The sequence below is a fragment of the Gossypium hirsutum genome, chromosome D04 (assembly GCF_007990345.1).
Source record: "Gossypium hirsutum isolate 1008001.06 chromosome D04, Gossypium_hirsutum_v2.1, whole genome shotgun sequence".
NCBI classification, from domain to species: domain Eukaryota; kingdom Viridiplantae; phylum Streptophyta; class Magnoliopsida; order Malvales; family Malvaceae; genus Gossypium; species Gossypium hirsutum.
In genome coordinates this window covers 57,128,379-57,152,260 of record NC_053440.1, presented here as the reverse complement: position 1 = coordinate 57,152,260, position 23,882 = coordinate 57,128,379, and the positions used below count along the sequence as shown (strand labels likewise).

At 31.0% G+C, this 23,882-nt stretch overlaps 4 protein-coding genes across 8 annotated transcripts; 1 reads left to right on the top strand and 3 right to left on the bottom strand.

Annotated features, from left to right (window-relative positions):
• The first annotated feature begins 589 nt into the window (after window positions 1-589).
• On the top strand, window positions 590-2,924 carry LOC107898614 (squamosa promoter-binding-like protein 2). 2 transcript variants are annotated; one of them, NM_001326855.1, is given in 4 exon segments: window positions 590-1,324; window positions 1,413-1,546; window positions 1,770-2,036; window positions 2,322-2,692. In NM_001326855.1, coding segments are annotated over 4 exon segments (1,437 nt in total). In that variant the 5' UTR covers window positions 590-620; the 3' UTR covers window positions 2,654-2,692.
• Window positions 2,260-5,959, bottom strand: LOC107898615 (pre-mRNA-splicing factor ATP-dependent RNA helicase DEAH1). Its single transcript, XM_041091054.1, has 5 exons — window positions 4,712-5,959; window positions 4,525-4,641; window positions 4,004-4,320; window positions 3,337-3,904; window positions 2,260-2,649 (listed from the first exon to the last, which is right to left on the bottom strand). Exons 1-2 carry the CDS (start codon window positions 5,957-5,959, stop codon window positions 4,585-4,587), a joined length of 1,305 nt encoding a protein of 434 aa, XP_040946988.1. The 3' UTR covers window positions 2,260-2,649; window positions 3,337-3,904; window positions 4,004-4,320; window positions 4,525-4,584.
• A 411-nt stretch (window positions 5,960-6,370) lies between these two features.
• On the bottom strand, window positions 6,371-13,179 carry LOC107898617 (ranBP2-type zinc finger protein At1g67325). 4 transcript variants are annotated; one of them, XM_016824122.2, is made up of 10 exons: window positions 13,006-13,179; window positions 12,749-12,794; window positions 12,548-12,663; window positions 11,866-12,145; window positions 11,575-11,645; window positions 11,161-11,212; window positions 10,949-11,058; window positions 10,754-10,778; window positions 10,526-10,677; window positions 6,371-6,541 (listed from the first exon to the last, which is right to left on the bottom strand). In XM_016824122.2, exons 1-10 carry the CDS (start codon window positions 13,012-13,014, stop codon window positions 6,443-6,445), a joined length of 960 nt encoding a protein of 319 aa, XP_016679611.1. In that variant the 5' UTR covers window positions 13,015-13,179; the 3' UTR covers window positions 6,371-6,442. The 4 variants fall into 4 exon arrangements, with proteins under 4 accessions (XP_016679611.1, XP_016679612.1, XP_016679613.1 ...); XM_016824123.2 differs by having other exon boundaries at window positions 11,872-12,145; XM_016824124.2 differs by lacking the exon at window positions 6,371-6,541 and adding an exon at window positions 9,851-10,230.
• A 1,405-nt stretch (window positions 13,180-14,584) lies between these two features.
• Window positions 14,585-16,430, bottom strand: LOC107898619 (non-specific lipid transfer protein GPI-anchored 1). Its single transcript, XM_016824128.2, has 2 exons — window positions 16,044-16,430; window positions 14,585-15,068 (listed from the first exon to the last, which is right to left on the bottom strand). Exons 1-2 carry the CDS (start codon window positions 16,387-16,389, stop codon window positions 14,824-14,826), a joined length of 591 nt encoding a protein of 196 aa, XP_016679617.1. The 5' UTR covers window positions 16,390-16,430; the 3' UTR covers window positions 14,585-14,823.
• Window positions 16,431-23,882: the final 7,452 nt, after the last annotated feature.

Sequence of the window (23,882 nt, the reverse complement as noted above, 5' to 3'; positions counted from 1 at the left end):
AATTTTACTTGGGATTTAATTGGTACTCTTTATGCAGGCTTTTGATTGTATGAGCTCGAACGGATAGATCACTTTTGAACTTCAGCTAGTTCGTATTAGTCATAATGAAAGGAAGGAGGAAAGCCAGTATAGCTAATCTTATCCAGAATTTGCAAGGTCTAATCTATGATCTATTTTGATGTTGTTGTTGCTTAAGTTTTTTGTTTTAGATGGATGGAGATTGATATTTGCTTAAAACTTGTTTGGTTTAAGAAGTGATTGCTTGTTTAGTCGAACCTAATTGGTACTAGTGTAGTGGATTGGGGTGGTATCTGTTAACCTTTTTAGTGTATATTTCGGGAATGAGTGGAGAAATTATTGTTTCGTTGAAGTGGATTAACAATTTTTCTAGTTTGTTCCATGTAGATCCGAGAATGATGGTTGAAGTCCAATGCTGTGAGATTTAGAGGTCAGTTTATTTTCTTGATATGCCGGGATTCAGTTTAGTTATCTGTTCTTTCATGTGTTATGCTTTATGTTATGTGATTGAAACTTTTTTTTCCAAGCAAGCCTTGTTATATTTTCAGGATCTGGGGACTGAATTTTCCAGTTTATAAAATGATGATTGTGTGAAGTGTTCTATGAGTTTTATCTCTCTGATGGAGTGGAACGAACAGACCCCGTTGCAATGGGACTGGGAAAACCTAATGTTAAACGCAACACCAACTGAAATCCCGAGAAGGCTAAGACCCGTAGAGTGGGGTATTGATGAAGGGGAAGGAGGATTGGACTCTGTGTCTCTCAATTCTTCCAGTGTTGCTGGTGGTAGTGGTGGTTCTGGCTCGGATTTAGGCCTTGCGTCTTTGTCTAAAAATTTGAAATCGGCATCCATTGATTCTTTATCTATGGGGGAGGCAAAATTGACCAAATTTACTTTGGATGCCTATGAAGCTATCCCAGATGATATTAGCAATAAGAAAGAAGTTTCCGGGATTGAGACAACCAGTACTTCCTTGACACTCGTGGCTTCTGTTGGCTCTGGTGAGCCATTACTCAGTTTAAAGCTTGGCAAACAAACATTCTCTGAAGATTTTAGTACGGGAACCAATGCTACGGATTCATCTTATTCTGCCACTCTGAGCACATCATCTCCTTTATCTGCAAAGAGATCCAAACTGAATTGTCGAAGCACACATGTTGTGCGTTGCCAAGTCGAAGGTTGTAACCTTGACCTTTCTTCTGCTCGAGATTATCATCGGAAACACAAAGTTTGTGAAAGCCATTCAAAGAGTCCGAAGGTCATTGTAAGCGGTCTGGAACGCCGGTTCTGCCAGCAATGTAGCAGGTGAAATTTTTATTTATTTGGTTTGGGTCTATTTCGTAATGAATGTTGAAATCATAATCATGTTGTATTGTTGTTGCTGATGCTAAAGGTTCCATGCGCTGTCGGAATTTGATGTAAACAAACGAAGCTGTCGTCGGCGACTTTCCGACCACAATGCAAGACGCCGCAAACCACAAACTGAAGCTACCCACTTCAATGCTGCAAGGATTTCATCATCATATGGTACCATTTTAAACTTGACTTTTATTGTTTTTTGTTGTATGATCCTGTTACGTGAATAGATAGATCATCATGACACTCTGTTCGGTTTCTTTCCTTTTAGCTCTCAAATTATCTGCTTGAGTTGCTCGTTAACTAAATCATCATCTTCATCTTGTGGTCATGTAAATATGATAGATATCGGGATGTGAATACGTAAGGCTTTGATAAGTTATGCTTTTTGCAGATGGGAAGCAACATACGAGTTTTGTCTGGAATGAAGTCCCAATTCTTCATAATGTTAGACCCAAGAAGAAATTTGCGATGGAAGGCACGTTCTACTCCAAGTCCTCTCGAATGACAAGTTATATGCCTATGAAACTTGGAAACATCAATGAACAGGTGCAACTTCCAATCAATCAGCTGTCAAATCCCGTCATGATGCGATGTAATGATTTCAACAAATTCCTACCCTCTAAGGGTAAGCAAAACACGGCTGAGGTTCTCGATGGAGGTATGTTTTCGCTTTTCTACTAGGAAACAAGGTATATGATATGCATTTGCTTGAATGTCAATAAATGTTGCCATCTTTTACCGCTACTTTTAACACGAAATTGCATTCATTCTTGAATACCGATGCTGTTGAGACCGTTGAGGTGAAGTCTCAACGTGCTACCCTGTTATGTACTAGATTTCATTCTTGGATAAGTATTTACGGGCCAATAAACTTTCCGAAATATGATAAATGAGCGATGGAACTGATGTTACGAGCTTACAGGTTTTTTGTCAAATTTTGCAGGTGTAGAACAATCTATGGTTGCTTCAAGCACCGGCACAGCTCAAGAACTTCACCGTGCTCTCTCTCTTCTGTCAAATGATCCCCAGGTTTCAAGTGAACCAAAACACGGTTCACTTACCTACCCCATTATGCATGTCGACCCTACCAGTACATCTCAGCCAGCAATGAATGCAATCCCACAAGGTTTTCAACATGCCTTGCCAGAAAACTGGCAGATCGGACAACAAGAAGAAACAAGCACCGAGTCCCGCATGCATACTAGCGACGTCGACAACCGTTTTCGGGAGTTCCTACTGCTTAAGGCTCCATATGATGGTGGCTTTTAGTCCTGAATTGATTGCACAACCATTCAAACAACTTTCTTAGTTAATATCGCTTTGGCCGCCGATCTGAAAGAAGTATCTGGCCATTCGATGAGTTCGGTTTTTATTAGTATGATTTATGTATGACTGACTACGGGTTATATGGACTAAATAGACCCAAAAGACGAGCAAATGAGACTTTTCTCTTGGCCCAATTACTCTTGGATGGACCTAGGCTATTTTTATAATGTTTAATACTTACGGTTATAAATTTATAAATATATATAATATAGTTTCATCAGTTCTAGTGTCACACTATTGAAAGCTTATTTTACTATATTTTAATTTAAGACTCACAACTAACCTTAAGTAAGTATTATAAATTTAATTTCATATTTGACATAAAATATATAATAAATATAATACCAGTCATTATCCATGACAATGCATATCAAGATAAATAATAAGGATTAAAATTTACTTTAAGGGTATAATAATAAGATGCATTGTATTTTTATGAAGAGGAAGAGCCACAAATCCGTAAAACAAACATGAATCAGACAATGTCTCTAACACCATGTATCCATCTATGGGTATATGCAAAGATTTAATTAACTGATTAAACTTGAAGTAAACTGAATTAATTTAACCAAAATAGATTAGACCCAAATCTGACTAGGAATAGAACATCAATCTAACCAAAAAGTACATACCAACTATAGCCCCCATGCTGCTCAGTGTTCTTTGCAAGTCATCCAATTGAACATCACTAATGCTTCAGCTCTGAGAAGTTTTGGATTAAAAAACATTCATTAGAAATTTTGAACAAGCAGGCTAATATATTGAACAAAAGAGACATAAAAATGATAAGAAATTGTAATTTCTTCAAAAAAAGGTAGTGAATAGAGAACAGATTTTAATGAAATATGGATATGATCTTGTTCTTTCATCGGATCAATCAGTTTTCACCGGTCGCCCTGCAGCTTGGCCCAGTCCCTTTGGTATTTTCTTCGATCAGGCATCTTCGACGTCTTTCATTTGGTAGTAATGTGGGGCTATTTCGACCAGCCATTCCGGTTTCAGCTCAGTTACATTTCTCATGTATTCCTTGGTGGTAAGAACTACTTCATGGTATACAACCCATCTCGGGAAGTTGTCTGCTAAGCCCGACCTTGGATGTATATGGACGATCCGCGGATGCTTCACAGTTCGGTAAGAACCGTAGTTCTGCAACCTGGCCGAATGAGAGAAAAATCCAGATATAATGGCCTTCTTTATAGCCTGTAAATCATTAGGACAGCCTGTTAGTTCGATTTCGACTCTCTCTAAAAGACCCTCTAGTTGATCCCGGATGTCTCTTGCACGCCTCATGCTCCTAACCTGAACATAATTTTCGTAACACCATTGTGTCGAGTAGTTCGTTTCCCTCCAGGAATTGTAAACATTCATTAAAGCAATATGGTCACCGACGTTACTGGTATGAAAACTCATCCTCGCGTGATCAGCACGAACTTGTTCGTCTTTTGGACGGTAAAAGATCGAATTCCCAACAGAAAGCATAGCAGCAATGGAAATAACTTCATCCGAACATTTATACTTATCAGAAGCAACTATCATTTTCGATAGCATTGGATCGAGAGGGAACTCTGCCATTTGACGACCAACTTTAGTCACCTCTCCAAGTTTGTTCAATGCACCTAATGCAAACAAAAGTTCCAATGCTTTCAATAGAGCCTCATTCGATGGCGGATCCATAAAATCGAAATTCAGCAAATTCTGAATTCCGAGACTCTTCAAAGAAAGAACAACACTAGTAAGGTTGGTCCGTTGTATCTCCGATGGCGTATTATCATCCAATTTAGTTTTATAACTATCAGCAGTGTACAATCGGAAACACTTACCAGGACCTGTTCGTCCAGACCGACCAGCACGTTGATCAGCAGAAGCTTTAGAGATTGATGTTACCTGCAAAGACTCCATCCCAGTCCTCGGATTATAAGATTCCATCTTGCAAAAGCCTGGATCAATAACATAATTAATACCATCAACAGTTAATGATGCTTCTGCAATATTTGTTGCCAAGACTACCTTCCGTGAACCGATAGGAATCGGTTGAAATATTTTCGCTTGAAGCTCGGTCGGAAGGTTTGAGAATATTTTGGAGATAACAAGTTCTGGAATTTCCGACCCAAACCCACTTATCTTATGCTTCAAAATTTCTTCTGCAGACTCGATTTCTTCTTGACCCGTAAGAAACACCAAAATATCTCCGGGTGATTGTGTCACATGGATTTGAAGTACTGTAACAATTGCAGCATCCAAGTAATCCGCTACTGGTGCTTTTGTATATTGTATCTCAACAGGATACCGTCTCCCGGGAATTCGATAAATCGGAGCACAATCGAAAAAATCACTGAACTTGCTTGCATAAGGTGTAGCACTTGAAATAAGTATTTTGATATCTTTTCTAAATCGTGCTATATCCTTCAACAATCCGAAAAGAACATCGGTAGAGACAGTTCTTTCATGAGCCTCATCCACCATTATCACACCATAGCTCGCGAGATCAGGTTCGCCAAGCAATTCTCGCAACAGCTTACCATCTGTCATATATTTCAAAACAGTCTTTTCCGAGGTACAATCTTCGAAACGAATAGAATAACCAACTTCATGACCGAGCTTGACATCCATTTCTTGAGAAACACGAGCAGCAACACTTATAGCAGCAACTCTTCGAGGCTGTGTACAAGCAACCTTCCCACGTTTCGTGTAACCAGCTTCATGAAGATATTGTGGTATCTGTGTAGTCTTCCCTGAACCAGTTTCACCTACGATAACAAGAACCTGATGTTCTTCAATTGCTTTAAGCAGACTATCTCGATGTGCATAAATTGGCAACGTTCTCCGGTCTTCATGTAGCGTCTCCAATTCGGATTTTGCCTTGGAAATCTCGGGTGACTCGATTGACATCTCATCATCAACCTTCAACATGGATTCCTTGATAAACTCAATCTGGTCCTCAAACACAGCTTTTCCCAAACCGGTACCAATGCCATCTTCATTGTCGTAAGTCTTTCGCTTCCTAGGCGATACTTTCCAAGGAACATTGGAGAAGATTTCTTCAGCAAACAAATGAAGATCATCGGAAAATGCCAAGCCGTATTCTTCAAGCTTCCCTACTACATCAGCAGCCGATGTCGCTTGCTTAGCTAGTCCAATGGCATACTCAACGAACTCGGGAGTGGAAAACCCCTGCAATGCCAATAACCTATCAGAGACCCAAGTCTTCAATGCATCTTTACCTTCCCATTCTCCGGATTTTGAATCACCAGACATAGCTCCTTAACGATCAAGTTTGCAAAGCAGTAAACAAGCAACAGGATCCAAAGGAACCAATGAATCAGAAATAGCAATGTGATGCAGAGGCAGAGAGCAAATAACTCGAAAATCGAATGATTCCAATAGAAACAATCTTCGAATTCGAGTTTAGGGTTTCAAGAATTGCCTTATCTCTACTGGAACAGAGAGATGAGAGCGGCTCAGGAAATTTTTAGAGAAAAACTGTATATATATAATTTTGGGTAAACTTGGGGAGCAAGTTTCAAATATTATCGTATTTTCTTTTGTTGGACTGATTCATCCTTGTAGCATATCATGTTAGACCAGTCTCCCCTCATTCATGCCTTCCTTCTTTCCTGGAACCATCTTTGATTCTGATTGATGGGACTTCTGTCAGAAATCCATTGACCCAACCTCTCCTTGACTTGCCGCTGCCAAGTCTTCCCCAACCTCTCCTGATGTTCATGGTGAGCTAGCCTGTTATCCACCGCCCAACTGTGATGGTCCCCTTCGGCTAGTTCTTTCACAAGTGACCCCATCTTCCATCTGCTTCTTCCTCCTAATGGTTTGGTCCCCAGACTGCTTTTTCATACATATATACAACGCGTTAAATGTGACGTATTTAAAAACTTTATATATTTTTATAGGAATAAATCATTTTAAATATTGTCTACATTTTATATTTTTTATATTTACCCATTTTTTATTATGTTTGTTTTCTTTTTCAAAAAAGCTTTTTTTTATTTGCCACGTTTTCTTTTTAAAAAACATTTTCCATTATATGTTAACTTGCCCAACAATATTAAAAAATTAATAATTATAGTTAATATTTAATTATGTTTAATAAACTTATTAATATTTATCTATAAATCTTTCACTAAATTTTATTTCATTAACTAACAAGTCTAAAAATGTAAAAATTATAACTAATTATGTTGAATAAATTTATTAGTGTTTATTTACCACTATTTTTTTTATTTCATTAATGATGAGATCTGTTTACTAACTATGCTTAGGCCAAAAAATTTATTTTTATATAGATTATAAAAATTTTATTATAAGCATAAACATGTATAAGTGTTTGAGATGATTAAGTAATAAATTTATATATTATAAAAGTCATTTGTGTATTTTATAAAGTTATAACAAAAAATTATATTATTTAAATTCTAAAAATATTCTAAAGCTGGGTCAAAAACTTTATTATTTATTATAAAAATATTATAATACAGATATAACTTATTTACTATATACTATAAAAATAATTTTTTTATTCATAAAAAAATATTTTTATTAAGTTATGACAAAAAATTTATATTTTTATAAAGAATGGTATGAAATTCCTAAACAATTTAGAAAATCCTTTTTATAAATATTATTTATTATAAATTTTATAATATTTTTTTCTTAATTTAAGTATTACAAAAAAGAATAAGTCTTTCTTCAAATTAAATCTATATAATTTTTTATAATGAGATATTTGAATTGTGAACACAAATATTATAAAATCAATACTAATCATGTAAATAAAAAAAATTACACAATATCGTGAAATATGATACCGTATAGGATAATGGCGCTAAACACAAGCATCATAAACAACTTACAATTTTTTTAGTATGAGACTTTCAAGGCTTCAAAATGTAATTAAAAAAACATTTGTTATTTTATTAAGATATTTCTCATGTTAACATTATCACCTTAGTATAGCATAAAAAAAATCAAATTAAGTTGTAATTTCTATGATCCCTACTTTGAAAATTATATTTTTTTTAAATTAAAATAATTATTCAGATTCAAATTCAAATAACAATAAAAAACATACATTAAATATTATAAAAGAATTGACCCAACAAACGTACACTAGAACAATTAAATACAATGACTTATGATGTTTATTTTCTTACTATTTTATTAGTAATGCAATTATCAACCATGTTTTTAGACTAACATAATACATATGATGATTTAATTATTATTTTTATTACTTATTTACAAATTATTTTTATCATGCTGATAATTTTTTATAGTAATTAATATTTTTAAAAAATATAAATTATTTAACTGTATAATTACATTTCTTTATAATTACAAGAGTATAATTACTCTCATTAATAATCCTGTGTTGTCCAAACAAACCCTAATAATAATTAAAAACCTCATCCCATACATATGCTTATAAAAACCAAAAATATAAAACACAAAAATTAAGATACTAATTAAAACAAATGGATTTAAATGTTCATTGTTTTATTACCAATCTCGAGTCGATGTCGATTTAACTTACGACACCAACTTCATCAAACACATTATTGATATATACAACTGATAAAAACAGTAAAATGTGCATAATTAAGATTAAAATGTATAAATATATCAATATTTAACTTCAATTTAGTAGTAAAAGAGTTCAAATCCCACAATAGTGTACATAATTTTCATACTTTAACAGCTAAACTGGTGATCTAGAGGTAACATCAACTCATTTAAACATTAAAATAATAGTATATAGATACAAATATTATAATATTGATATTTCCGTTCTAATGTTTAAATTTTTTTTATTTAAATCAAAGCTCAAGACATCAACTTAATTTACTTGTAACATCGAATTAACATTATATCATTTCGATGTTAATAAATAGCCATAACAAATTTTAATTTTCATAAAAATACAATGAATATTATATTATAATATAATTTTACTTATAAATATAATAAATTAATAATTTCTATTAGAAAATATATAATTACAACGAACCCAAACCAAATCTGAACCTGAAACAAATTCAATTCATAAAAACTTTAAATCAATTCATTTCACAAGTTGATAAACCAAAATTATCCAAACAAAATTGGGTTTTTTTAATTTCTAAATATAAAAACTAAAAACGTTTACAGTACGAAAATAAAAACTTCATATTTAAATGAGTGAAAGTAACTTTAATATAAAAAAAAACAGTTCTAAAAAAATTAAAAAAATGATGAACCAAACCGATTCAAACCACTGAAAGGTTCGGTTCAATTTGATTTCAATTTGGATCTTTAAAAGCCAAAATACTGTATAATAATTGCAAATATATTCCATAATCGATCTTAACAGACAACACTCAGTAGAAAATGGAGCAAAAAAGAACTTGCAAGTATTACCACAAGAGCTGACAAGGCTTACAAACAAAAACGAAACAATCCGATTATTAACATCGATACAGGCATTCTATAGCAGCTTCCTCAGCTTTAAAATCAGACCTGCATTTTTCTAGATGCTTGTATGAGCATCGAGGGATTTATGCAACATGTAATACTGATAAGAGAACGGTTGTATTCTCGATTCAAGACAAAGACCAACATCATTCAATGACAGAATGAATAAATACTACATGCAGATTAACCCGAGTACTTTAACATCAATGCATGTGACCAACATACTCCAGTAATTTTCAAATCGGGCAATCAATTTCCAAAATATTCCAATGCAAATCTTTCAAGCATGCAATACTGATAAGAAAACAGTAGCAACCATTGAAAGACGAGAAAGGATACATACAACATGCAGCAACATTAACCAGAGTATTTTAACATCAACGCAATCATAATGTGTGCCATAGGTGGACTAAGCTTAACCTATGAGGTGACAAAATATGAGACATTGTGATTTTGTAACCAATCACACTCCGGTTATTTTCATATTGTGCCAAGTGTGATTTTTCCAAAAGGTTTTAAAGCAAATCTTTCAAAAGCACAACAATAGATCTCTCACCAGACCATGTCAAGTATGAAAACAACTGAAGAAACTAGTTAATATTTGAGGCTAAGTACTTGTTATTTCTAACAGAAGTTTCCCGTTAAAACAACGACAACTCAAAATGGACAAGTAGAAAAATTGAATGAAAAAAACAGAAATGTGCAGCCAACAGTAGTATTTTTTCCCCACTTGGCAAGTGTAGCAACATATCTAAGTCCATAGTAACATTGTCACTAGAATAAATGAGTTGATTCCAAAGTACAAAACCTAACTAACAGATAAAACCAGAATCAACATTAAAATATTTTCCAGATTAGATGGCTGACACAATGATGCATCTATGATCCATAAAGACCGGAAATACCATAGCATTAATACAACTGGACACTGATCATGAGAAGGTGAGTAACTCGACAACCGCAGCAACATGAGGACGACAAGACTGACTTTCAGACACCCATACTGAGCAACGCTGGACGACGACTCTGGACCTTCTCAACCCTCAAACATGTCCTAGTACTCACTGGAACAGTAGATAATAGAAAATCAATGGAAAGAAAGACAAAAGAGAAAGAGTAACTAAGGTAACATTCATGAGTGTGTGTAGTGTGTACTACAATTCACTGAACATAGGAATAGTTGAAAATACTTAAGTAAAATTGAGAGAAGGGATAGCTCGAACAATTCTTTAACCAAGAAGAATTTGAAGTATTGAAAACTAACTGCGTTCTTAATTTCTACAAATCTACAAATCCGGTCAACATAAACAACTTCAAGTAACAAACCAGCCAATAGAGAAAATGCATCAGACCACGAACCTGATCGCTTTCATTTGCTGTTGGTGAGGGGGACTTCTTTGACTCAGCCGGTTTTTCAGCCCCACAATTTTGTCTGTTGCACTTTGTCCTAAAAGGATAGTTAATATTGCTACATTTCTCACACTTCCAGCTTCCCTCAGGCAGTTTTTGTTCTAAAAAGCACAAAATACATATGCATTAAATTACAGAACATAAGACAATGATTTTTACAAATTTAAAAGAACTCACTTGAATTTTTATCTTGTTTTGCAGCCTGCAATTACAAGACAAAATCGTTATAAATAAAAAATTGAATCATAACACAAAAAATGGAGTGCAGTATTTTATATGTTTTTCGGTTTTCAAAATACCAAAGGCAACTTAAACAACAAAGAGTAGTTATGCTGTGTTAACATGTATATATAAAAATAAATCAACAAAAACCTGAGGTCCAGGCTTAGGTGTGTTGCATTTCCGCATGTTACAGACAGTTCTAAAAGAGAAGTTAATATTGCCACATTTAGGGCATGTCCAATCATTATCACGTGTAGCATCTACAAAAGATTAGAAGAAAAGTCAATAAAATTGTTGCACAAAATTGTTGTATTGCCCAGAAAATAACCTCTTTTACCGTAAAAAGTAGAGAAATGACATACCAGCACCCTTTTTCTGTGATTTATCATCTGGAAAAAACCCTGGCCTTGGTCCCTGTAGATGAAAATATATATTATATCATAAACTTCAATTTGCATATAAAAGACTGTTGCTCCACCAAAAGTTTAAAAATTATGGTCCAAAAAAATTAGGAAAAATCTAGAACTAATCCGCAGTATGCCTGTTGGTAATAAGACATGCTTTTACTGAAGTCTTAAATGCAGATAAATCCATCCATACTTAACACAGAATTGCCAACCATCAATACATCAAGTAAATAAAGTTTCTGATTCCAAACCCAGAAAATGTGCAATTACAGACATAGATAAGTGCTACTAAACACTAAACTAAAAATTCTTAATTTGACAGTCTTAACGAAGAGTCATTTGAAACTAGCAATAAACTTCTGAACATACCATTGGAGGGGGACCCATGGGCAAGCCCAAGCCATACCGGTCCATCAAAGGAGGCATGCCATACATCCCACCTGGAAAAGAGTAATTAACAACTTACCGATGTGATACTTTAATACATTACTTAAAGTGACCAATATATGCATGGAAATGGCTGAGCACACTTTGCAGTTAAGAATGAATCATATTCAAGTGTTCCTATGTCAAGAATTTACTAGCACGCAAGTACAAACAGGAGAGTAGAATGAGTAAAACGAAAGGAATAGCAACTACAAACTGACAAAAACAAATTACCGATACCATTTCCAATCATAGAGCCACTAGAATAAGGGGGTGGTCCAGACATATGCAACGGCTGAAAGGGACTGCCACCGGGAAGACGATTGCCATAATTGTAATGATAAGCTGATCCTCCAGAAAAAGGAGCTTCATATGGAGGAATAGAAGGACCATTGAAAAGGGAAGACCCATAAGGTGGTACACCCATATACATTGAAGATGGTGCACCAGGACCTACGTAAGGAGCAGAAGATGAGTAATTCTGTGGGGCTTGTAGAGGCTTGGCGGCAGATTTCTGCAAGGAAAAAAATACCATCTTAACCTTAGAACAATAGGAGAATAAGAAACAAAGGGGGGGGGATAACTTCAGGCGAGATAACAAACAAATTGAAAAGGGGGATTATCAACAGATTTTTTAAAGAAAATAGATTACATGGACCGACTGAAGCAAAGCATACAACTCGGTACTACACAACACACACTCTAATCTTTTTCCACTATGTCAGCACAGAACCAATTATTAAATTCATTAATACAACATGCTAGGCCACATATTCCCAAGAATACACCATGTAAAAAAATTTCAATTAACAATAATTCAATATGAGCCAAAACTACAACAATAAAAATCCACCCAATTCAAAACTTCAAACAGCTACACGATGAGGCCGAATAGCCCAATAACATCAATACTTACAGAATTATGATCAGCTGGCCTAGGTTGAGTGCAATTGCGCATATTACAAGTAGTCCTAAATGAAAAGTTGACATTCCCACAACTAGGGCATGTCCAATCATCTTCCCTACGACTACCTACAAATTTCAACAAAAAAAATCACAACAATTCCCAAAATCAAACACAAACAAAAAGCACACTAAACACAATGCATTAACATACCATCCGTTCTAGCACGCTTGGCAGCAGAAGAATTTCTATTATCAACCTGAACCCACAAAAAATCAAAACAAAGAAAAATCAAATCACCTTACACAATATCCCAAAAATCATAAAATAAGCAATAAAATCCAAAACAACCCTAGTTTTTCGCTTAACGAATTGAAAATTCAATGTAAAATTTACGTTAGATCTATTGGGATTGATGAATGGATCACAAAAAAGGGGGAAATTTAAGAGAATTGGAATGAAAAAAATACCTGAGACATTTGAGACAGCGATAAAGGGAGATATGAATTATGATTTTGAAGATTCGTGAAGGGAGAGCGAAAGAGAGAGAGAGGGAAATAGTGAAGGAAATAGGGGGAATTATTTGCCCTAAAAATAATTAAATGCGGTGACGAATAGGTAACAAAGAATAGACGGTAATAGGCAGGCCGGATCGAGGCTCGATTTAAAAAAAATTTTAAAAAAATAATCCGGAGTTCAAACCCAGCCCACCTAAAAAGCATATGCTATTATTTAAAACTAATTAAATATATTTTCATATTGATATTTATATATTTTAATGATTAAATTTAAATAAAAATATTTAAAAATTATTTTATTTAAATTCAAGTCTGACTATTGACAAAACTTTTTATCCAAGCCCGGACCAAGGCGAGTCACCCACCAATTAGAGGTGCTCATGGGTCGGGCCGGGCCTGGGGTCAAAAAAGTGGTGCTCGAGGCCCGGCCGTTTTCTAAACGAGCCTCATTTTTTTGTCCAATTCCATATTTCGGGCCTATATTTTTACCCGAACCCTCACATATTTTGGGCAGGCCGTTAGCACCTGTACCACCAATCTATGAACTACTCTTGTATAAAAGGGAGATTTTATCATTTTATTAGGGTTAATATTTATTTGGTATTTGAGTATGATTTCAATGTCCAATTTAATTTAAATAAAAAATTTTCTATTTAAACCCTTTATAATTTATAAAATTTTAAATCAGTATTGGTAAAATTATAATTTTCTCCTTAAAAAATAAAAATTTAATTTAATTTTTTAAAAATTATAAATATATAGACTATTAAAATAATGAAATTACATTTTCACTATCGTAAAAATATACAAGAACACACATATGTTTTTTTTACTAGAACACACGTATCAAACATTAAATTAACAAATTATGAATTTAGTTGATGTCCTTCAATTTGAATTTATTAATAAAAATAATATGATTTTTCTATGAATATTATGTAAAAATAACAAGTTAATTCCATGTTATACATTTAATATTATATTTATTATATATTTTTAAATATATAAATTAACATTAAATTTAACAATTTTGAAAATTTTGAAAATAAAACACAAAAACTAAAACTGATGAAATTATTTCACGATATACTAAAATTTTAATTTTAATAATATTAAAAAAATGTTTTCATAAAATCAAGTACTATTTTTAACGTAAAACGTAAAGAAATCACCATATCTATATAACTCTATATAAAAGGGCCTTCCTCGTGATACGTGTCCTTTTCTATTTTTTAAGTATAATTATAATGGTAAAATTTTAGTTTTTGATGATTTTATTATAATAACATTTGAGTTTTATTTTTTAAAAAATTTTAAATTTTAATTTATATAAATTGAATATCAAATTTTACAATAATTCAAATAATTAATATTTTATTTTGATTTAAAAAAATTACTATTCTAAACAAAATAAATTGAAATATATATTGTTTTTATTTCAGGTATATCAATATTATTATTAATGTAAAAGAATGTAGAGATATTAATATTATTATCAATACAGAAAAACGTAAATTAAATTCCAGTGTGCTGAAATAAATTTTTTTATAATTATAATTATTATTTATAAAATTTTAAAAATATATATAAAAGGATTTCCCAGGTGAAGCTGGGAAAATATACTAGTTTTAATTTAAAGGGCAAAAAGGAAAAATAAACGAAAATAATCATAATTGTCAACTCAGTCCATCTTTTTTCTGAGACTGTTTAAAAACAAAAGGACTTCAACAATAAATAAACCCCCAAATCTCGAAATCCCATGCAAAAACCCTAAACTATTGAAGCAAATCCAGCTGGGAATACAAGGAAAAACACGGCCGCTGTAGCAACCAGTAGCGCCGCCGTGGAACCGACGAAGTGGGGACCAAGCTTGGTTCCACTGGATTTGCTATCGGTTTTATCCGCCGCGGAAGACGGCGTTGCGGTGGTTGCTGAAGTACTGGGTGTCGTTGCTTTAGAGGAGGAGTTGGTGAAGATGGCGGCGTCTGGTGAGCTCGGAGATAACCCAAGAAGCTCTGAATTTTTTCATTTAATTGAAGACAAAAAGGAAAATAAGAACTTATGATTATTTTTATATTTAAATTAGTAAAAAAAAGTACAAAAGATAACAGGAAAATATTCTGAAAAAACCGGACTGATAATCAAATTAACTATAATTAATTTATCGGTTTTATCGGTTCAATTAATTCAACGGGTCAATTCGATTAAATAGATGATATGATAGGTCTAACTCTAAAATTAATCTAAGTAGGGCCAACTTTAGAAAAATCTACCCAATCATGCCATATAATTACGAAAATACCCTAAAATAATTACATTTAAAAACAATTTAATATAATAAAAATTAAAATTTTATTTTATTTTATTTTATTTTAGTGAAAAAGGTGATTTTATTTTTTAAAATTTATCGATATAAGTCTTTTTGAAAAGAAAGTGAAAACACGTCTTTTTGAAAAGAAGTACAGGCTTTTAGATCAACGATCATTTTTCATTGATTCACACTGAAAATGTGCTTTTAGGTCAACAATAACTTTTCACTGATTTGCAATGAAAACGCTTATAGGGGCAAATTTAGGGGCAGACAAGAGCCCAATCCCCTCTAAAATTTAAATTTTATTATTTTAATCTTTTAAATTTTTAAAAATTTTAAATTAATAAAAATAAAATTACACTTTAAATCCTTTAAAATAATAAAATTTTAATTTAATTTTTTTAAAATTATAAAGATATAAACCATTTTTACCTGAGACTATTTTTATTCTCTCGCATATTTCGGTAAATTTCAAAAGAAAAAAAAAGCATAAATTCTCAAAATATTTAAAAAATCGGCATATTTTGATAAATCGGCCTAGTAAAAATGTATGCATGTTATCCAAATTTAAGATCATGCAAGTGCAAAAAAAATGTTTAATTTCTCTTTTTTTTTAAGCTGGATCGGACACGAATATCGAAGAGGGATTTAAGAAAAAAAATTAAAAAATCTAACTTACTTGGGCAATCACTGACGCTAGCGTTCTTCAATTGACAAGCCGATGGTAACTGAAACAGCTTATCTTCTTGAACACCTAAGCTTTTGAGATTTTGAGCACCAGAGGTTTGTGTTTGTTGCAAAATATAACACAAACATTTGGGTTTATTCTCTTTAATCCCCGCCACTGAATTACAGCACTCCTTCGACGGCGACGCTGCTTTTCCTTGAGCAAAGCTTAAGCAAGTCATCACGCTCTGGAAATCTTTGCTGCACTCATTCGCTAACCCACTCTCGTCAGCCGCCGTAACCACCGTCGCGGCGGAAACCACCATCAAGGCCAAAACAATAAAACCCATTTTGATCATCTTTCTTCACTGCTCTTTTTTTTTCTTTTTTTTTGAGATCGAAATGCATGGCCATTGGAATTTATAGAAGAAAGATGTAAGGAAAAATAGGGTAAATTGCATCAAGGTCATTAAATTATTAGTAAATTTATATTTTTATTATTTAACTTTAAAAAATTATAAAATGGTCAAAGTATTAGAAAGTTTTCAATTAAGTCACTTGACTATCAAATTTGTTATACAGCTTTCTTTTTTACACCGCTTGAATTAATTGAAATTTCTCATTTCTCTCTTTTTTTATTGTTTAGTTTTTTTTTTATAAAACAACTTCAAACATCAGAAATCTGTAAATCAAAACTTAAATAGCTTTTTTTTGCGATCTTCGACACTGATTGTCAAATAAGTATGTTACTTGTAGCTCAATTGGTACTAATTCACTATTTCAATCGCTGAATCATCATTTGTATTTAAGTTACTAGACTATTAAGGTTTTCTAAAAAAAAATTGATCAGCGATCTCCAAGTGATGATTTAATAATTGGTATGGTGGATCAGTAACCATAAAAAAAATAAAACATATTTTAGACCCAATTCAATTTGATGGTCAGTATTAAAAATTGTAGAATAAAGTTGTTTAGATTTTAGTTAGAAAATTTATAACGTTTAAAGTTATTTGATGAAAAAAATTGAACTGTAGAAAAGAAAGAGAAAGAAAATTTTTGATCAGTCTAAATTATGCGAACATAAAAAATTATATAATAGCAATTTTAGCAACCTGATGACTTAAAATTATATCTTTTAAACAATTTTGATAATTATTTTATAACTTTTTAAAATTTAGTGATTAAAATGTAAATTTTTTAATAGAATAATGGCTTCGGATGAAATATACCCTGGCGAAATATTAAATGATTTAGAGTATCCAAAATATTAAATGATAATCAGATTGTAGTTGATGATTTTATGTGAGCCGTTGATGGGAATGTGTGTGGTCCATGATGTGGGATAGACGGTTGTGATGTTTTGATTTTAATGGAGATGGGTTCGGGCAGTTGGGCGGCTCTGAAGTAATAAGACTTGAAAAAGATTAGTTGTCGGTTTCAGAAAAAAAAATGGGGGGTTTTAAATCATGCTGAGCTGGCATGTCTACCACGTGCCTGAAGACATTCCACGTGACGGGACTTGATGGATATGTGATTGTGTGATATCTCGCTTAATTAATTACAAAATTAAATTTTACTTAAAAGTAAAAAAGAAAAATTGAAGTAAAATATAGATAATTAAATGCAAGGTAGAATCTAATCAATAAAACGCACCACAGATGAAAAATCGGATTAACCTGAAAAGAATCAGACAAAATTCACGCATATAAATATAAGACATATGACAACATGTTCATGGTAAAACTCGAAGATTTATATACTTTAATCGTGCATGATAAGTCTCAAATACTTAAGGTCTAAAACTTTTGTTTTTATTAACTGAGTTAATATCAGATTTTAATGTATTTAAGTGATTTTTTTTAAATTTAATTAGTTAGACCTAAAATTTTATTACGAATAGAATTAAATTATAATTATAATTTTATAAATATATAAATATTAATTTATAAAATAAATTTTAATATTTTATCTATTAATTTGGACTATTTGAGTTCTTAATCTATTTGTATTTAGCCTTTGACCTTTCTAAATTGAAACAAAAATTACCTTCTAAATAATAATTTTGCATTGCTAAAATTGAGCATACTGATAAATTAATTAACACTAAATAAATAATAATAAAACTAGTTAAATTTATAATAATTATATAAAAATTGATAAATTAATTTATATCAAATTAAATTATAATGAAAACACACATTTAAATAACTTTCAATTTATACATAAAATAAAAGCTCTTAACATGAATTAAAATGTTATATTAATACTATAACTTAGTTCCAATTATTGTTATACGAACCAAATCGGGTCAGTCGGTTGATCTAGAAATTATTTAGGGTATTGATTTAAAAAAAAAACTTTAAATCAGTTGAGTTGTGAATCGATATAAACCAATTTAATTGAGTTAAAAACCTGTTTTTTATTAGCATTAATAACCGTTTAGACCAATTAAATCGTTAAACCGAAAACCTAACTTCAAATTTGGTTTGATTTAACAAATGAACACAATAAATGGATTGAGACGTCCCTCAAAATGGAGACCGCACAGCTGATACATAGTTGGCCTGAATTAAATTCAACTTTCTAATACCCTATCTTTTGTTTCCATATTTATTTTATATTAAATTGGAATATTTATGTTTTCCCCCTTTAACAAATAATAATTTTATCTAACCAAATTAAATTATTAGTGAGTGTAAAATCGAGTTGATGATTTGATTCTTAGTTAGGTTTATTTTTAACCAGGTCCGTTCTTTTAATATTTTTGGAACCCTGGATAAAATAATAAAATGAGATTTTAAATTCCTTAAAAGTTTGAGAAAAAAAATTTTAGGCCATTTAAAAGTTGGTAAAAAAAATTTGGGCCCTTAAAAGCTAAAAAAAAATATTGACCCTTAAAAACTGAAAAATAATATTTTAGACCCCTTTTAGCCTTACGCCCTGAGCGGCCACACCTCCAAACAACTAAAGGTGTTCATTCGGTTAACCGACCCGAAATAACATTAACCGACATTTCAAAAATTTTAACCGTTAATCGAACCAAAATTTTTTCAAAAAATTAACCGAATCGAAATTTTTCGGTTAATTCGGTCGGTTAACCGAATTAACCGAATTAACCTAATTAACCGAAGTACCCGAATTAACCGAATTATCCGAATTAACCGAATTACCCAAATTACCCGAATTAACCGAATTGAATCATTACATAATTAAATTATTTTTAGACTTTTAGACTTTAGTTTTAGTTTTAGTTTTGGAATTTTATTTTTATTTATTAAATTATTTGTAATTTTTATTATTGGGTTGGGTTGGGTAATTGGGTTGGGTTGAATACTTGGGTTTGGATTGGGTTTAGGTGAATAGTGGGCCTATTTATATATTATAATTTTATTTATTAATTTTTTCGGTTAAACTGAAAAAATTCGGTTCTGATCGGTTTCGAACCAAATTAACCGTTAACCGAAAAATCAAAAAATAATTAACCAACCCCCGACCGAAAAAATTCGATTAACCGACCGATTAACCGAATTTTTTCGATTTTATCCTAATTTTGCACACCCTACAAACAACTCCCAAGGCCGAGCCTGTTTTTAACTAGAAGTGTAGCCAAAGGGGTAGATAGGAGTTTTGACCCATTTGTTAAATGAAAAAAAAAATAGTTTATAATCCCTCCCATCAATTAAATAAGAAAATTAAAATGGGATAATTGTGCTTTAGACCTCTCAAAGTCCATACTTTTATAAGTTAATACATTGTAAAATTATAATTTGTTTTTAAAAATAATAAATTTTTTATTTAATCTTTTTAAAAACTATAAAAATGTAAACCAGCACAATGGTGAAATTACAATCTAACTTATAAAAATATATAACTCAATCTCGACCCCTCAAAAAAAATTATAGTTTCACCTCGATTCGATTTTATGTTTGTAAACCCTTTCTCCCATTATAACGTAGTTATTTACTTGTAAAAAAAAACTTGTATAAAAACAATACAGATTGCAAACGATGTATGTCTAATGTAGTGTGAAACATCATAGGAGCTAGAAGGGCCTTGGCACCTTAGTTTTTTGGAAAATTTTAATTATGCCCTTCAAATTTATTAAATCATTTAAATTTTCACAAACTTTGTATTTTAAAAATAATTCAACCTCTTAAAATTTTTGAAATTTTTAGTTGATCTCTACATACCTTAATGGTACGTTCTAATGTTGGATTGATCGAATAGAACCACTAGAATTAACTCAATGCAAAAATACAATGAACTGAAAACTATAATATATATTTAAATTTGCACCGTAATAAATTTATATTTCAAGGAAGAACCCACACATTGATATTTGCACATAAAACTCAAATTAAAATACTTGAAATCTCGAAACCTCAACTTTTGTCTATACTACCAAAATCTCATTAATGATTTATAATTTTTTGGGGGGTTTTAAATCGTTATTTGAGTTTAATTTTTTTTAAGTTAAGCCTTAAGCTTGACAATTGTTCTTATATTGAGATATAAAATTTAGGGGTTTTAAGGAAATATTATGGACTAACTTGTATAACAAAAAGTTTACGCCCAAATGTAGGAATAATTGCGAAGTTCATGACTTAATTTGAACAAAATAATAGATTAGGCTCCAGTATGAGGACAATTGTCAAATCTAGAGTCTAATTTTAAAAAAATTTAAACACCAAATTAAAAATAATTATCAAATTTAGGGTCGAAAAATGATTTAACCCTTTAATTTTTATGTGCACAATTTCCCACGATTTGTTTCTTCCAACATCACCATATTCTAATAAAATATATGAAAGATCTCCTAACTATATGATTTTTTCCTCTAAATAAAGCATGAAATTAACATCCTATTTTGGAAGTCACACGCTGCTTTCCCATTCTCGAACTCACCTTATCTCGGCTGCCACCGCCATATCTGCCACCTTATCCGCCAATGAAAACGATAGAAATCCGGTTCACACTTTTAAAACCCTCCATATGTCTAACCTACATCTTTGTTTATTCACATTCATTCCCAATGCTTTTGTAATCTATTTAGATTGAGTCTCAATTTGATTGGTATAAATATTATTATCAATATAGGAGAAAGCGAGTTCGAGTGCATTAAAGCTCATTCCTCCTATCTGTGGGTTGAGAAGAACTATCGGCCAGAACCTATAATGAGATTATTAAAAAAAAATATTCGAACGATAAAAAGAACCATTGAATGATATTTTGCAACTTTTAATTTTTTTATGTGGGTTTTCTTTTGGACCATAATTATGTTTTGGCATAATGACTTATTTGGGGTTAAACTTTATAAAAAATATATAACATTTCATTTAATTTTTTCGTCTCTTGTACTATTTGTATATGCCACGTTAGTAAAATTAACGTTTGTTAATTTTTCTATTCATTTTGGGGTGGTTTGACAAATAACACAAATTTAAAGTCTAAAGAAGGCGAAAAATTAAATTATCAGTCAATTACACCCTACGATTTTTTTTAATAAACTACATTACAAGTCATTAAATTATGAGTGAATTTATTTTGGTCACTTAATTAATACTAAAGTATTCAAAAAAATCCATTTAAATCACTATATTGTTAAAATAGATACTAAAATGACTTTCTTTGTTCGCATTGCATGCATCAATCAAAAACTATTTTCCACATTCTCTTCTACAATTTAGTTTTTTTTTCATGAAACAACTTTGGATGTTATGAATTTACAAATCAAAATTCAGACAACTTTTTTCTTTGATATTTGACACTAACCATCAAATCGACTTGGGTATAAGGTATATTCGGTACTGATCTACTGTACCAATCATCGAATTGTCGCTTGGAACTCGTTGGCAGAACTTTTTCTAAATAAAAACATTTGAATAGTTTAGTGACTTAAATGAAAACTTTCGAATAATTCAATGACTAAATTGTAACTTATTTAGTTAAGTGATCAAAACGAAAACTTACTCATATTTTAGTAACTAACGATATAGTTTATCATTCTTTTTCATGGAAACTATCCAAATTTTTTTATTATAAACCACCTGTTGAGTTGATATAACAAGTTATTTAGGCATCAAATTATTATTTTTTAAATACTCAATAGAATATTCATTATACTAAAAAAATAAGGCAAACTATATAAACAATCACCTAATTATAAAAAAAATATTTATTTTAGACCTCAAAAAAAAATTTACAATTTAAGTATTCACGTTATATAATTCAGTTATTTTGGTTACTTTCATTAAAATCACAAACGACAAACTGATGTAATGGTTAAAAATCAATATAATAACAATTTTAGCTTTCAACTTTTACATATTATATCAATTCAGTCATAATTTTAAAAAATTAATCCTCAAATTTTACAAATGACCTCAATTTATCCTAGTTTTAAAAAATAAAAAGAAATATATAAAATAAATAATATTTTAAAAATATATAATAATAAATTTAAATTTTATATTAACAGTCATATTAATATATTAAATAAAATAAAAATCCTTTCCTTCTCTCCCACCCGTACCTCTCCTCGCCCCCACCGCCCCCCACTGTCTCCCCCGTCCCTCCCACCCCCGTCTCCATCTCCCACTCTCCCCCGCACCACACGACGGACATGGTCAAAACCATTGAGGAAGACCTTGTAGATATTCATACGGATGACACTGTATACTACACCTTGTTATCAAATATATAGGTGAGATCATCTATGAAAGGCATAGGTCTTAGGAAGGTGAGATAATTTTATTTAATATTAATATGAAATTTGTTATTATATATTTTTAAAAATATGTATTTACTTTTATATATTTTTAAATTTATTATTACGTTTTTTAAAAAAATATATATTTTATATATATTTCTTTAAATTTCTCATTGTAAATTTTAAGGATTAATTTTTTATATGATTAAATTAATATAATACGTAAAAGTTGAGATCTAAATTTATTATCATATCAATATTTTTAATTGTCACGTCAGTTTATTGTTTGTGATTTTAATGAAAATAACTAAAATAATCGAACTATATAACATAATACGTAAATACTTAAATTATAAATATTTTATTTTATGTGCCTAAAATGAAAATTTTTTATAGCGGGGTGATTATTAGTGGACTTTACCCACCACCAATTGTGCTAACTTCTCTTCAATATTCCACTCTTCTTTTCATATTCATTAATTTTTGATGTACAAAATTGATGTATAATGGTAGACTAGTCTAAGGTTATCATCAAGGCCGCCATCTAAGGACTAAATTGGACCCAAAGACAAAAAAAAAGAGAAAAAGTTACAGGTTTAATCACATTAATTTTCAGTTCAATTTATGTGTTTTCAATATTTTCGGTTTAATTTATGATTCAAAGGTATATCGTATTTCTATATTTAAATATGTTATTTATTATTATTCTCACGATGTTGCGTTTTAGTCATTTATGTTAATGCGTTGTAATATTAAAAATAATGATTAGTTTGATTCTTTTTGAAAGGTTGTTAGTCAAATTCAGATCTTTTTAGAAGGTTAAGGGCCAAATTTAGCTAAAAAGAATAATGATCAAATTGACAAAAAATTATAAATATTAAGGACTTAATTTATCATTATGCCTAAATTAATTATTCATATATATTAATATATTACAATCATAAAAATTGAACCAAATATTTTCTTGAAATCCCAACAAATGTGGAGAATAATTATAGTTAAAATGTTAAAAACTAACTCTTGATTCGAGTTTAAAGTGTTATTTGATAAACTGAAAAATTAAGTATTGAATTTAATTTATAAAATATATTTTATATATTTCGGGATTGATGAACATACTTTTTAAAATTGTAAAAGTAAAAT